This window comes from Hyla sarda, chromosome 3 (genome assembly GCF_029499605.1).
Source record: "Hyla sarda isolate aHylSar1 chromosome 3, aHylSar1.hap1, whole genome shotgun sequence".
Taxonomy (NCBI): domain Eukaryota; kingdom Metazoa; phylum Chordata; class Amphibia; order Anura; family Hylidae; genus Hyla; species Hyla sarda.
The window spans coordinates 28,311,700-28,327,561 of record NC_079191.1 but is presented as its reverse complement, the minus strand read 5'-3'; the positions used below and the strand labels follow the sequence as shown (position 1 = coordinate 28,327,561).

At 41.4% G+C, this 15,862-nt stretch overlaps 2 protein-coding genes across 7 annotated transcripts in view; both read right to left on the bottom strand.

Moving 5' to 3' along the window:
- The window catches only part of LOC130361225 (serine/threonine-protein kinase SBK1-like), a 613,716-nt gene that overhangs the window by 135,976 nt on the left and 461,878 nt on the right, over window positions 1-15,862 (bottom strand). The gene's annotated exons all lie outside the window — the stretch shown is intronic.
- LOC130360958 (uncharacterized) overlaps window positions 1-15,862 on the bottom strand; it is a 90,775-nt gene that overhangs the window by 73,459 nt on the left and 1,454 nt on the right. The window contains exons 2-5 of the mRNA XM_056563514.1: window positions 14,099-14,286; window positions 13,087-13,249; window positions 10,133-10,282; window positions 2,608-2,768 (exon numbers count right to left, since the gene is read on the bottom strand). Of these exons, the coding sequence (XP_056419489.1) occupies window positions 2,608-2,768; window positions 10,133-10,282; window positions 13,087-13,249; window positions 14,099-14,272 (648 nt within the window). The 5' untranslated portion in view covers window positions 14,273-14,286. The remainder of the gene's footprint in view (window positions 1-2,607; window positions 2,769-10,132; window positions 10,283-13,086; window positions 13,250-14,098; window positions 14,287-15,862) is intronic.

The following is a 15,862-nucleotide window of genomic DNA, read 5'->3' as shown; positions in this document are numbered from 1 at the left end:
TGCAATAATTAACTTCATAAATTTAAGTGATGATTCTGTCATAAGTTGTTCCCAATCAGCTTTGAACTGCTCCCCAAACACAGTGGTAGGAAACTTTCTAAGTCGTAGTCCTCTAGGAACCATGTTATTTTCAACGTATTTTTTGAGGGTGGAAACATCCCACCAAATACGGGTCTCCTTGGTAAGAGCCCTCTCCAATTCCTCCATTAAAATCTTAAGATCCACTGTTGCTTTCGTACCTGTGTCTTGCATGTTGAACATCAGAGACATCTTTGCGATGCGTGCTTGGCGGTCGTCATCCACGGGTTTCAGGCAGGCACTTGTAGCCATTTTCGCTCCTGAACACGTATCTCCGGGATAATATGGTGGGTGCACGGATAGTCCGGTAGATTGTAGAAATAGAAAGGTCATCCAGCTCTCCACCGCCGCCTCAGTGCACGGACTCGTGCGGACACCACGAAGACGAACAATAGAAAAGTAGAGGAATGTCCAGCACAAAGCGCGGGGATGCAAAGACATCACCCCATTACGTTCGTGACCCAGTATAGTGATGACTTTCATGCTATCCGCAATATAGTACAGAAATATATTCCTATGATTTCAGGTGATCCGTCTTTTTCTGAAATATTCAGTGGCGGCTTCAGATGTATTTCTAAGAAAGCCAAAACTATATCTAATAAAGTGTCTCCCAGTCTCTTTTTGAACACTAGATGTCATAAGACTAATTGGTTGCAACACCGGGGCTCGTTTAGATGTGGTCATAGCAGATGCACTTGCTGTTCTATTATGCTTAACAGCACGAGCTTCGTGTCAGCATCCAATGGTGAACAATTCAACATGACACAATTTGTCAATTGTAGCACACACCATGTCGTTTATCTCATCACGTGCTGGGAATGTAACATCCAATATGTGGGATGCACGACGGGTGCACTGAAGGTGAGAGTTCGCAGGCACCTGTCGGACATCCCCCATTTTAACTCCCGGCACGTGTCCATGGTGAGTCGACATTGTGCAGAGAAACATTCTGGATCTACTCGCAGCTTATATGTTCAGGGCATAGAGAAAGTGACTATGCCTTTGCGCGGTGGAGACCATAGAAAAAAGTTACTTGACCGTGAGGTGTTTTGGATTTTGAAACTTGATACTAGGGCTCCTAGGGGTTTGAACAAAAGGCAAGACACCATGTTATATTATTAGATTGGTATACAATGTAATATACTTCCTGTTAGTTCGTTTTATTTTTCGAACTTCCTTGATGTCCTGCCTTTGTCCCTACCCCCGTACTAAACCTACTTGTATAGGGTTGTTATAACTTAATATATAATATAGTTATTTCATATTCCCCTTCCCGTACAGTATATCATACAACTTGGTCTAGTCTTCCTGTCCCATTGGCTGACATTTCCCATAGGTCTACATCTACCACTATATATGTTTTTATATATATGTTTTTATTTTTCACATATACCATATTCAATTATATGTGGTGTTATAGACTTTGGGTGTGTGACCCTTCTCCCTTCCTCCATTTTGTTTCTTCTATAGAACCTAGATATCTTCCTATGGATTGTCCCACACCCACCTATACAGATAGCTAATGTTTATATCATATCTATATTAGCCTATTTCTATTTTTTGTTATTTCTGTGGCTATTGCTTTCGGATGTGGGATATATCCAGGGGATTGGATCTTAATTTATTTAATGTTATATTTTTTAGTACATTTGTACCAAGTCCTTCTTTCTTTTTCTAATACATTAATATTATTTACCATACTTGAAGTGACTTGTTTTTGATATCTCAAAAATGATTATGGTATTGGTTCTATACTGTGTTTTACACTGACAAATCTGAGCACACCTAGGATGTGACTGACAGTTTATATTACCATGTGGTTTTAAACTTTCGATTTATTATCATGTCTTTCATATATGTTGGTTAGTCCCTATCCCTGGAAATTTTGATTATGTACATTATTATTTTTCGTTTATGATATTTCACAGCTAATTTCATATGTGAGCTATGTACATTCTATTTAGTGTTCTTTTCCTCCCCCCTTTTTTTGTTTAGTGTGAACGCAGACGTCAGTCTGGCCCTTGTGTGTGGGTGTGCGCCGCCCCGTCCCACTCAGGTGTTTTCACCTGGTGAGGTGGGCGGTGCCGCCTACTATAAGAGCCGAACTGATCTGAGTATACCATTGTATGACTAAGGCGACCAAGGTTGCTGAAACGCGTCACTTTACTCTATGATCCGTGTTGCTGTTTGCTGTGTGTATCTTCAATAAATTTCCATCTTGCATCGCGCTTTGTGCTGGACATTCCTCTACTTTTCAAAAATACATTACTGTTACACAATGAATTGAAGAATCAGAAAATGTGTTTCAAGATACTAGCCACCTACTTAAAAAAATGTTCATTTGTTTAAATTAAATGCGTATGCTAGATGATAGATAGATAGATAGATAGATAGATAGGAGATAATTATATAATAATAATAATAATAATAATAATAATAATAATAATAATAAAAATAACAATAATAGTAACAACAAATATTGTCCATAAAAATATCATGATGATAATAATAATAATAATAGTCACTTACAAAGACCCAGGGGCTGCTTAGAAGTTTTATATTTTCATTAGTTAAGCCCATAAGCCTCAGTATAGTCGGATCATCATAATCGAATCTTTTACTTAGCAGTATAGACACAATTATATTGGTTACAGCAGCATAAATACTGGTGACATTATCAAAGGGCTTTCCTGAAAAAAGGAAACAAACAAAAAGAAAGGTTATTTTTTAAATATTTTTTTGGGCAGGATACAACTCCATAGTCTGCTGCTGTGGAAAACTTTTTTTTTTTTTTTATCAACTGGTGCCAGAAAGATAAAGGGGTTCTCCGGTGCTTAAACATCTTATCCCCTATCCAAAGGATAGGGGATAAGATGCCTGATCGCGGGATCATGCACGCGGCACCCCGTTTATAATCAGTCCCCGGAGCGTGTTCGCTCCGGGTCTGATTACGGGCGACTACAGGGCGGGCGGCGTGTGACGTCACGCCTGCGCCCCCGTGCGATGTCACGCTCCACCCCTCAATGCAAGCCTATGGGAGGGGGCGTGATAGCTATCACGCCCCCTCCCGTAGGCTTGCATTGAGTGGCGGAGCGTGACGTCGCACGCCGGCGCAGGCGTGATGTCACAAGCCGCCCGCCCTGTAGTCGCCCGTAATCAGACCCGGAGCGAACACGCTCCGGGGATTGATTTCAAACGGGGTGCCGCATGCATGATCCCGAGGGTCCCCAGCTGCGGCACTCCCGCGATCAGGCATCTTATCCCCTATCCTTTGGATAGGGGATAAGATGTTTAAGCAACGAAGAACTCCTTTAAACAGATTTGTAAATTATTTCTATAACAAAAATCCTAATGTATACTACAGAGAAAAGGCTTTTCTTTTTGGATTTCTCTTCTGTCATGACCACAGTGCTCTCTGCTGACCTCTGTTGCTGAGCAGCATATGTTTGCTATGAAATACAAGCCTATAGAACTTCCAGCAATTCCATAGACTGCAACCTTTAGTAGGCTATGGAGTTGTGGAGCATTTAAACAAGTGTCCTTCTTCAACAAAGTTATAGTTACCCTTTAAGGTTTTACTGCTATATGTTTAAAACACCTTATTGGTTTCTTTATTAAATGATTTGTGTATCCACAAAATAACCTCAGCTAATAGACGTGCATATTACTTTATTTCTCTTTTCATAGGGCCTGACTCAGTAGTGGTTTAGGTAAGCCAACAGAACTCACAGAGATAAAACAATGCTGAATGCAATATCTCATTTGAAGACAAGGCAATGCTTGGCCTAGAAACGCGTTATTACCAATCACAGCAATTATTCATGCCAATAAATTATATCTATAAGATTGACTACTAGTGGTTTGTGCTGTGGATCTAGGTCTCTTCAATTTTTTCCTTTTTTTAACCATCAAACAAAGAAGCTTTATTGTAAAAGCAAAGCAAATCACATACAAAATATGCATAGTGAATATCCAAACAAGGTCTATTGACCCAGGTGGAACTGAACAACCAGGTACAACCGGGCAAAAGACATAAGTTAACTCACAGAGACACAGCATAGATAAAATACAAAATTTGGTGCGGCATCACATAGTCAATGAAGGCTACATACAATATTGAAGTAATAAATAATCTACACATCCAGGGCTAAATACATGTATGGAAGCATAATCAGTATAAAGAGAAACAATGGCGCATATCAAGACAATAGGTCGACAGGAGCCATGGTTCCCAAACCAAGTTAAAACGGTCCACTTGGTCTACCCTTATGGCAGACAGTTTTTCGTTCAACATAATGACATTAATTCAGTCTATCACTCTCTGCAGGTGCAATTCAGGCTTTCTCCACTTAGAAGCTATGTGGTACGGGATGCTAACATAAACTGGAACAACTTAAAAACTCAATAAGGCATTCTAGCAGGTTTATGTCCTAGTAAGCAATAGGAGGGAAGTCTTGGTATAGGGAAAGGTAGAATCGTGGAGAGCATATCTAGCACCTGTCTGTAGAAGGTGACTACCACCGGACAGCTCCACCATGTATGATACATAGTTCCCCTCGCTTCACATCCACGAAAACAAAGAGGTGAAACAGTAGGGAAAATATTGTGGTGAAGGGCAGGCATCCTATTAGATCTATGTAGTACTCGCAATGAGGTCTCAATTAGGGAAACCTGCCAACCACCTCTACTAACCATAGTGCAACATTCCCTCCATTGACATAGGGTGAGTGTGGAGCGCAAATCTCCCTCCCAGGTCAACATAAATGGAAGCTTAGTATCCACTGGAGGTGCATTAACCCCTTAAGGACGCAGCCCTTTTTCACCTTAAGGACTGAGCCCTTTTTCGCAATTCTGACCACCGTCACTTTACAAATTAATAACGCGAAAACGCTTTTGCAGAATATTCTGATTCTGAGATTGTTTTTAGTGACATATTCTACTTTATTTTGGTGATAAATTTTTGACGTTAATTGCATCCTTTTTTGGTGAAAAATCCCCAAATTTCATGAAAATTTTGAAAATTTTGCATTTTTCTAACTTTGAAGCTCTCTACTTGTAAGGAAAATGGATATTCCAAATAAATTTTATTTTTCTTCACAAACACAATATGTCCACTTTATGTTGGCATCATAAAATGGACATACTTTTGCTTTTTGAAAAAATTAGTAGGCTTCAAAGTAGAGCAGCAATTTTCAAAAATTTCATGAAAATTGCTAAATCTGAAGGGACAGATGTTACAGAACTACAACTCCCAGCATGCCTGGGCAGTCGAGGCATGCTGAGAGTTGTAGTTTGGCAACATCTGGAGGGCTACTGTTTGGGCACCACTGTAACAGTGGTCTCCAAACTGTGACCCTCCAGATGTTGCAAAACTACAACTCCCAGCGTGCCCAGAGAGCCTTTGGCTCTCTGGGCATGCTGGGAGTTGCAGTTTGGCCCCCCTAGTGGTTGCCACAGTAAAGATCGATTTACTTTCACTTTCAATCCCCCCCCCCCCCCACTGTCGATTCCCTACCTGATCAGGATCCTGCAGGCTTCAGCGAAGATCCCAGGTCCCCAGGCATCTTCTCCTGCAGGTACGGCCTCCATCTTCTTCCCAGAGCCCCTCGACATCCAGGGGCGGGCAGAACGGGGGGTTGCCATGGCAACCCCCTGTCCTGCGCTGCCATTGGTCAGAACTCCGTTCTGAGTAATGGCAGGGGATAGGAGTAGATCGCAGCTTTGCGATCTCACTCCAATCCTTTAGGCTGATCGGGGTTGTTGCTGACAACTCCGATCAGCCCTATTTTCCGGGTGATCGGGTCACCAGAGACCCGATCAGCTCGGAATTGGAGAAAATCGCATGTCTGAATTGACATGCGATTTTCTCCGATCGCCGACATGGGGGGGTCTCAGGACCCCCCTGGGCGATGTGCCAGGGTGCCTGCTGAATGATTTCAGCAGGCATCCGGCTCCGGTCCCCAACCGGCTAGCGGTGGGGACCGGAATTCCCACGGGCGTCCTTAAGGACTCGGAATGCAGGGCGTATCCATACGCCCTGCGTCCTTAAGAGGTTAAAGGAAGCTTTAAAAAAAGAAAGTAACCCTTGCATGGCTGGAGAATACAGCATGTGCCTTTCATAAGGAGTCATGGCAACCTGAGTTGCAGGAGGTACTAGAGAGGTGTAATAGGACATAATTTGACGGGCTCTAAACAATTCTCCCACAGGGATGGTATGACGAGACATTAAATTCCCCAAGGAAACCAAGGTCTTTCCTTCTAAAAAGTCAACAAAGTAGACAAAGTAGGCCAGTCGTTCGCCACCAGCGTTAAGAGAAGACAGTTATACCAGGAGTGAAAGAGGGATTACATAGAAAGGGCAGTAAAGGGGAGGGTAAAGATTGCAAAGAAAACTTAAAGTGAACCTGATGCCAAAAAGAGAGAGAGCATATAAAGTGACATGTGCGGGAGAGGGAAGAAGAGTGGAGATAGAAGAAGCCGTCCACATAAGGGCGAGAAGAGAATATGGAGAGACCAAGGATTCCTCTAGACCCACCCTCCTTGGGGTTCCCCTCCGACAATTAATCAAAGAGAGCTTTGCAATGCAAACATCATAATAACATTTGAGTAGATTGGGGATTGACAGGCCCCCCATCCGTTTGTGATAGTACATGACAGCTCTACCTATCCTGGGCCTTTTATAAGACCATATGTAGGCAAAAAAATTTCCTTCTGCAAAGAAAGAAGGTCTTTTTTTATAACTGGTATTGGAAGGGAGCAAATAAATATAAGAGGCGGGTAATAACACCATTTTGACTACATTAATTCTCCCAATCCAGGACAGGTACGAAAAATGCCATTTCAGTAAGTCAGCTCTCAGGGTGCGATATAATGGAGTGTAATTAGCAGAATATAGAGTTGGGAGGGTGGTGGTGAGTTTCACCCCAAGGTAGGAGAGGCCAGAGGAGGAATCTCGAAAACCAAAGTTTAAAGAAATAAGGTGCTGAACCGAAGTGGGGACATTGAAGTACATGGCTTCAGATTGCGAAGTCCTGAGACCTCTGCAAAGACATCCAATACGTGCGCAAGATTGGGTAAAGTGGTAAGTAGTGTCGTTAAAGTGAGTAGAAAGTCATCAGCAAATAAACTGCATTTGTAGTCATTCTCGCCCATTCTCACCCCCTGGATATCCAGAGAATTCTGAATCTGTGCCGCTAGCGGCTCCATCATAAGGGCAAACAGGGCCGGTGAGAGTGGGAATCCATGACAGGTGTCCTAAAGTATAGAGAGAGGGTGAGGCTTGGTAGAAGGTAATTTAAGAAAAGCTTTTGGGGAGGAGTACAGGTTTCGTAGAATGCTAATGATTGAGCCTCAAAAGCCAAATTTACATAGAACAGCAAACATATAAGGCCAGGATACGCTATCAAAAGCTTTCTCTATGTCCAACGCCAAAGCAACCATAGGAGTGTTAGGTGTGTTGGACCACTGGATCAGATTCACAATCTTGCGCACATTGTCAGCATATACTAAAGAAGGAAGAAAGCGATTAAGACAAAAGGCTAGAATAGAAGTTAGCAGTTTAGTGTCAATGTTGAGTAAGGATATCGGTCTATAATTAGCTGGATGGAGATGGTCTCTATTGGGCTTAGGAATAACTGTAATATGAGCATTTAGAAAATCATAGGGGAGAGCATCAGAGGAGCGAATGGAGTTAAAAAGAGTAGTAAAGTGGGGTATTAATATTGGGGCAAGTTTCTTGTAGTAGGCTGCTGTGAGCCCAACCAGGCGGGGAAATTTCCCATTCCACCTGGTCTGGGGTAATAGAGGCATTAAGTACTTTCAAGGCATCAGGTCCAAGCATGGGAAGTGTGGTAGAAAGGAAAGAAGAAAGGGTAGTCGAAAGCGAGGGGGGGTGGGAAGGAGCAGAATACAGGGCAGAATAAAAAGAATGAAAAGCATCATAGACTTTATCGGGGTTAGTGGTGCGTACACCAGGGTGGAGCTTGGGAGTGTGCACCTTATTAAAGGATGCTGTGTCACATAGCATGGATGCCAATAGGCAATCCGGCTTGTTGGCATAGCAATAATAGGTAGCATTCGTCCAACGCACCGCTTTTTCCACTGAATGTGAAAGGAGTGCATCCGGCTGCGCCCTGGTGTCACTGAGAGACTTATAGAGATATAGAGAGGGAGACTGCTGGTGTACAAACATCAGTCTAGCCAACTTGGTCTCAAGGAGTGGTCCTAGTGGCCTTGCGGTCCCTCTTAATCCCTGAAGCAATAGAGATGATACGACCCCTCGTAAAAGATTTATGCACCAACCACACCCAACTAGGGGCACTATCAGGGCAAGCATAAGTAGAAAAATAAGATGACAGGTCAGCCTCCAATTGTGACTTAACTCATGGCATAGTAAGTAGGGACTCATTGAGGGTCCATCTAAAGGGGACCGTAGCACGATCCACCAAATTAAAAACCACCTGCACTATATCATGGAAGTACCAAGCCAATTGTAGGTGTCTAGCATAGAGTAGTCTCGGCAACAGAGAAGAATGGGCTAAGATCCAGTCTATGCCGGTATAGGAACATTGAGAGGGGGAGTAGTATGTATATCCTCTAAGCTGGCCGTTATGTTGCCTCCAGACATCAGCTACTTCTCCTTTATTTAATGAAGTACATTAGGAACAGCAGTGGATAAGGCTATCCCTTTCGATTCCTGGAGGCTGCACCATGGAAACAACTACATTAACCCCTTAAGGACTGAGCGTTTTTCCGTTTTTGCACTTTTAGTTTTTTCCTCCTTACCTTAAAAAAAATCATAATTCTTTAAATTTTGCACCTTAAAATCCTTATGATGGCTTATTTTTGTGTCACCAATTCTACTTTGTAATGAAATCAGTCAATTTACCCAAAAATCTACGGCAAAACGGAAAAAAATAATAATTGTGCGACAAAATTGAAGAAAAAACGCCATTTTGTAATTTTGGGGGCTTCCGTTTCAATGCAGTAAATTTTTTGGTAAAAATTACACATTCTCTTTATTATGTAGGTCCATATGATTAAAATGATACCCTACTTATATAGGTTTGATATTGTCGTTCTTCTGGAAAAAATCATAACTTCATGCACGGAAATTTATTCGTTTAAAATTGTCATCTTCTGACCCTGATTTTTTTCGCAGTGATCTGAAGTTTTTAGCGGTACCATTTTTGTATTGATCGGACTTTTTGATCGCTTTTAATTTATTTTTTCATGATACAAAAATACGCTATGGATGTTGGAATTTTTTTTGCGTGTACTTCATTGACTCTACAGTTTAATTAATTATATATTTTTATAATTTGGACATTTCCGCATAAGTTGATACTACATATGTTTATTTTTATTTACACTGTTTTTTTTTTTAAATGGGAAAAGGGGGGTGATTCAAACTTTTATAAGGGAAGGCGTTAAATTCTCTTTATTAACTTTTTTTCACTTTTGTTTTGCAGTGTTATAGCCCCCTCTAGTGGCTATAATACTGCACTAACTGATCTTTTACATCGATCTTTGTTATCTCATAGGATAACATTGATCGATGATTCTGCTGCTTGACTGCTCATGCCTGGATCTCAGGCACTGAGCAGTCATTTGGCAATTGGACACACAGGAGGAAGGTAAGGGCCCTCCTTGTGTCCAGCAGCTGTTTGGGCCGACTGAGCTAGCCGGGAGCAGTTTACTTTCACTTTAGAAGTGGTGATCAACTTTGAACGCCGCGTCTAAAGGGTTAATAGCAGCGTGGCCCTGCGTTATAGAAAGGGCGTAAAGGTACACCTTGCGTCCTTAAGGGGTTAATACTGATATAGTTTTTGTGACACAACACTTAAAGGTAAGCAGCTCACTGTAAGGAGTTACATACATTGCTATAAAAAAAATAAAAAAAACTCCAATGAGGAGCCCTACTGCTTTTTTCTCTCCCCACAAGGGCAGAGGGACCCCTGTTCTTACAATAGGAACCTGCAGTGGATAGATTCAGTAAGAGTATTATATTTTAAAGGGTGTTGCTTTACTCTTGAAATAATGTATTACCACTCACCTTCATATGACCTTAACTTCTGTACTAAGCAGTCAGATTCCTCAATGATCTTGTCTTCTATTGTTCTCTTCCCCATTCCATAATCTCGTAAAGTTGAGAGTGAAAATCTTCTCATCACTTTCCAGTTTTCTCCGGTGGCAAAAACAATGCCTGAATGGGATGAATGTGCGTTATGTGATGTTTGGTGTCTACAGGAATGGTGTAGTAAAATTGATTTTGAGAGGCTGGCAGAGCTCCATTTACTAACGGACAGAAACCAAACTACTTTAATGTAGAATTATTTAGATACTGCATTTTGCTTGAGCTCTATATGGTAGTAGCATATGAACTATACACTATACGGTAGTATCATCTCGGCAATAAATAATTGTAAGACACAGGCTAAAATTGCAAGAAAAAGTATTTAATCTTTAAAGAGTATCTCTCATGATCTTGTTAAATTTTCACATGATAAACCACCCCCTGCTTTTATTTTTTACTCTGCTACACACAGCCTAAAGCAGTTCAGTGTGAGGTGAGCTATGACTGGATAAGGCTGCAGTAACCCCCCCCCCCCCCCCTCAGCATTTCCTGATTTTGGACTTCTGCCAGGCCAGCAAGAGTCCAAAATCTGTGCAAGAGATCGGGGGGAAATGTGCTCTGAACAAGTAGGGAGACACCTAGTGGCAGTTTTTTTTTAAATTAGGAAGATTTTTTTATTTACCATAAGGAGTGCAATAGCATGAATTAGTTTTAATGACAGTGCCCATTTAACTTTATAATCTAAAAATCTTTTTTTAATGAGTTAACTTTCTTAATTTGCAATTTTCCCCCCAAATTTTATCCAATATTTAATAGGATATTCCAAGTTAAAACACGTTTCCCTTATCCACAACATATGGGATAAGTGTCAGATCATGGGGCATCCAACTGATGGGACTCCCTGCGATCTCAAGAATGGGGTCTTGTTTTAGAATGTTGTTTCATTTATTCACCAAATAGAGAGAAAGTGAGTGGTACTCACCAAAGCAGTTAAATGTATCAAAGCTTCTTTATTGAAAAGCCATAGAAACAGCAAGTTAAGGATGTGACATCTTCTATGAAGCCAACAGGTTACAGCCGTTTCACACGATACACGCACGTCGGCAGACCACTGTAGTGATGAAATGGCTGTTACTCTTTCGCTCCTGGCTTCCTCTTTGTGTCGTTCTTCACTTGCTGTTTCCATGGCATTTCAATAACGAAGCTTTGGTGCATTCAACTACTGGTGAGTGCCACTCACTCTCTCTATTTGGTGTACGTATACTGGATATATTTAATATATTTATATGTGTTAAGTTGAGAACCCATTATTTGCATGTGTCTACTTGTTCTCTGGCTAAATATTGGGACTATGTCTATACATGTACTGCCATGGACCATTCTATTCATTGTCTATGGAACTTTTCTATCTTTAGCAGCTATATATATATATATATATATATATATATATATATATATATATATTGTAATGACTCGCTTTTGCAGATAGGTGTGGTTGCAATATAGAGACAAGGAAACAATACTTTTCAAATCAAAGTTCAGTGTTTTATTCACACTTGGCACACAGAAAACAGTCTTTAAATGCAGAACAAAGGAAAACGTAACAATGGTCCACCTGTATTCCTTAGATGTTTGTTCACACCTGAGTCTATGCCATACGGCATCAAGCAAGTCTTTTCAAGGCCTCCAGGCAGCCTGTTCACCAGCTTCCAAACTTGGAGCAAATGCAGGGAAGAACTCCACATTCAGCTCTCTCTGGCAGTGTGAGCTGCAACTAGCAAATCCCCCTCAGCTGGTGAAGCAGGCTGCCTTTAAGGCCAACAAAAGGCGGCCTGGATTGTGGGGAATGACCCCCACCGTACATTTGATCATTCCCAATAAGAGCCATCCCGGATTAGCCTTCCAGCCATGCTACGGCCATAGTGTCAGTCTGCATCACAGCACAGACACTGAATAAATACCGGCTCTTACTTCACCAAGGCCAGGAGCCTTGGTGACACATTTCGCCCATCCACCACGATGCCTTTCACCTTCTCACAATATATATATATATATATATATATATATATATATATTATTTAATGGAGCTTAATGGAGTGGTGATTTGGCGGTTCCTAGTGGTCAGTCCTCCCGTGAATGGACACTTATCCCATATCATGTGGCTAGGTGGATAAGTATTTTAACTTGGAATACCCTTTTAAGTTCAGAGAATTAGCTATAGGAGGTGTAGAGGTAGATGTTGGACCAAAGCTCTAGTGTCTGAGTGATCCCAAAATCCTCTCTGCTACATAAGAATACACTTGTATAGTGGATGGGACATGGCAGGTGCAAGGCCATGTTACAGATTTTACACTGGGGTGCAGGAGCCCTATGTAACACTTCTGGTATACACTAGGATCACTCATCAAGCTCCTCTAATACTGAAATGTTTCATAGGCAAGGCCTAACCCCACCACCCATGACTCCTCCATGGTCTAGAACTGCTCTCTAAGCCACCACTAAAGCGACATTCCAGCACAATACTATTTTCCCCTCCCAACATAAGCATGGTGAAGGTAAACGACTGCCCTGCTCCCTCTCTTACCTGGTACTCCATTTTCACAATATAATGTGAAAGAGCGGAAGTATTGCCAGTGTAACTCTATGAGACTCTATGAGCAAAGTTACATTAAAAAGTGACTCCAAGTCTACACACAATTGGCTGGTCTCTAAAATACTCTGCAGCACTACTACAGGAAAAAAGAAGTATTACACTCTGCCTTATCAATTGCCTTTTCATGTAATACAAGGATGTGTGTAATGTCTCAAAGCAAATATATTCTTTTTAGTGGCTCTTCTTTTCTGCTAATAGATGGCTAAAGAACCCCCCCCCCCCCCAAAGAGTGACCCCTTTAATAAAAAAGAAGACTGTTAGAATCAATGTGAAGACTTACCGTGGCCTTTTGATGTCTCTGAAAACAATGGTGTATGTGGTCTATCCGAAAATATTTCTGCATGGTTGAGTAGGGCATCTTTAAGAGTTTCATAACCACATAGGATGATCGACTTTGACATTCCTATCTGGACACTGAAGACTGAGCCATACTGTTTAGACAACTGTGAATACATGAATGTGTTTATGGTTACCAAATTCCACTTAAAGGGGTACACCGCTGCTGAGCATTTGAAACAAACTGTTTCAAACGCTGGAGACGGGTGCTTGTGACGTCATAGCCCTGCTCCCTCATGACGTCACCCCCCCTCAATGCAAGTCTATGGGAGGGGGCGTGTGACGCCCCCTCCCATAGACTTGCATTGAGGAGGTGGGGTGTGACGTCATGAGGGGGCAGGGCTATGACATCCCGAGCTCCCGGCTCCAGCATTCGGAACAGTTTGTTCCAAACACTGAGCAGCGGAGCACCCCTTTAACTTATTTAATGCCCATGTAGACCTGTATAGATGACTGTTTAATACAAGAGAAAAGGCTTGTTCACAAGAGAAAAACCTTTTCTGCGTCAAAATCCACATGGTCTTCCTGAAAACGTTTGAGGTTCAATTTGTGAGAAGTGAATCAGGCTTCATATATATCAATACTAGGTCATTTATAGTCAGTTACAAACAATACAAAAATTGTTAGATTTCAACTTACAGGACACCTACTACACAATGACTACTACACATGGACTGTATACCATGCAAGGCTTTGTTCACACGTGTTGGTGCTTCTATCCACCGTGTTCGGTCGGATCCATTATATAATAGATATCACCAGTGTACAAGGAACCCAATGGCTTCTTACAGAGTATGTGGTGTCCACCCTATTAACCGGGACTCCAGCACGAATGTGAACACAATGTAATATGACAATGTCAATAACATTAAACTAGTCATGAAGGAAAGTTCAGAACCGATTCCTCCTACTGTACATAATACACTAAAAACCTTGTGGTCTTTTATATATATTACCTCCATAAATGTTTTATGGGGTTTTCGTATGTCCATTATGTGAATATTTCCAATGATCGGTAAAGGTCTTGGTCCAGGTGGGAAATTTTTGGGATTTGCTTGCTTCTGGTTCATGAACGCGTTGACCAAAAATAGGACAACGATGATTGAGAGGAAAATTGTCACCAGGTCCATGGTGAAGGCAAGTACTATAAAATGTAAAAATAAGATAATGAAGAATGGTTAGAGTACAATAATTGGTCATCATTGAAGATGAAGGGACATTGAGGCTGGGTTCTCCCATATTATTTTGATCACAATTTTGTAGCCAAAAACAGGAGTGGATCCACAACAGAAACAAGCTATAAGGGATAATCTCCTGGTTTGGGCTAAAAAATGCCTACCAAATTAAGTGAACACAGACTGTGTAATCAGATTGCACACTCTATTCTGATCCCCTTACTTCCACAAGATATATATATATATATATATATATATATATATATATATATATATATATACTTTATATTCTTTACAAGATATTTCAGTAATATACTTATTTGATCGTTGTCACTGTCGCTTATCTTGGATGATTGTCATATTAAGCACAATATTATTATTTTATACTTCGTTTAGTGCCAAATTAATCAGATAACATCTATTGCACTGCACTTATCAGCCATATAAACATGATTAGCGTGTGCAGGCTCTCTTGCAGATGTTCTCCTCGGTGAGATTTGAACCTGGTACCAAAAAGCGTTGCATTTTTTATTCTTACAGTTTCCAAAAATAGTTTTGCTTTTGAGAAACACATTTTATTTACATTTTTCAATTATGCAAAATCTATTTTCACCAAACAATGGTGTGCATGCATATAAAACAAGCAAAGGTAGAAAGAGTTAAACAAATGCAGATAAAGGCCACAAATACGATGACTGGTCCAAGTAGATCCAGATTGTACATGTAAGCAGCCACTCTACTGTCAGTATATCCTGGGCAGCAAAATACCTTTTAACTAGTGATCATTGAATGGTGGTATTTGCAAAGCACATGAAATAGACATTAAAGGGGTTATTCGGCGGACGGTGGGGGATTTAAACTATGCCCACTGTGTGGGATATAAAAACTATACCTCTACTTATCTCCAGCACTCCCATTGGACCTCCAGCATCCTGCTTCCGTCCACTGGTGTGAATGTCTTCCTGAGATGCAGTGTGACTGTCGGGCCCGGGAAGCACTTAGACGTAATGTGTAATACTGCCAATCAGTTAATCACTGGCCAATACTGACAGTATGGGCCTGACAGTCACACTGCATCTCAGGAAGACAATCACACTGGGGGACCAAAGCAGGACACTGAAGATCCAGTGGGAGTGCTGGAGATAAGGCCCGACAATCATGCTTCAACTCAGGAACCGGAGTAGAACACCAGAGGCCCGGGCTTCTGTCCGGGAGACAACGGAGGAACCCAATGGGCATAGCTTTGAACCCCCCCCCCCTCCTACCAGATAATCTCTTTAATAGCCCTTGGATTCCACATATGCCCAATTGGTCCCAGAATCTCTACAACTTGCTCCTGGTTTGAACCTACTGCAGTGTGGTAGCTTGGGGGTGTAGGGTGTAGGTGGTGTAGCTGTGCAGTGATTAAAGGGTTAACCCTTAACTGTCATGACGCCAGTGTGCGGGTTCTTCCTCAGTGTATATATATATATATATATATATATATATATATCCTACCGCCACCAGTCCCAGGAATGATAGGGAGGAATAAAGGATTGTCCACAA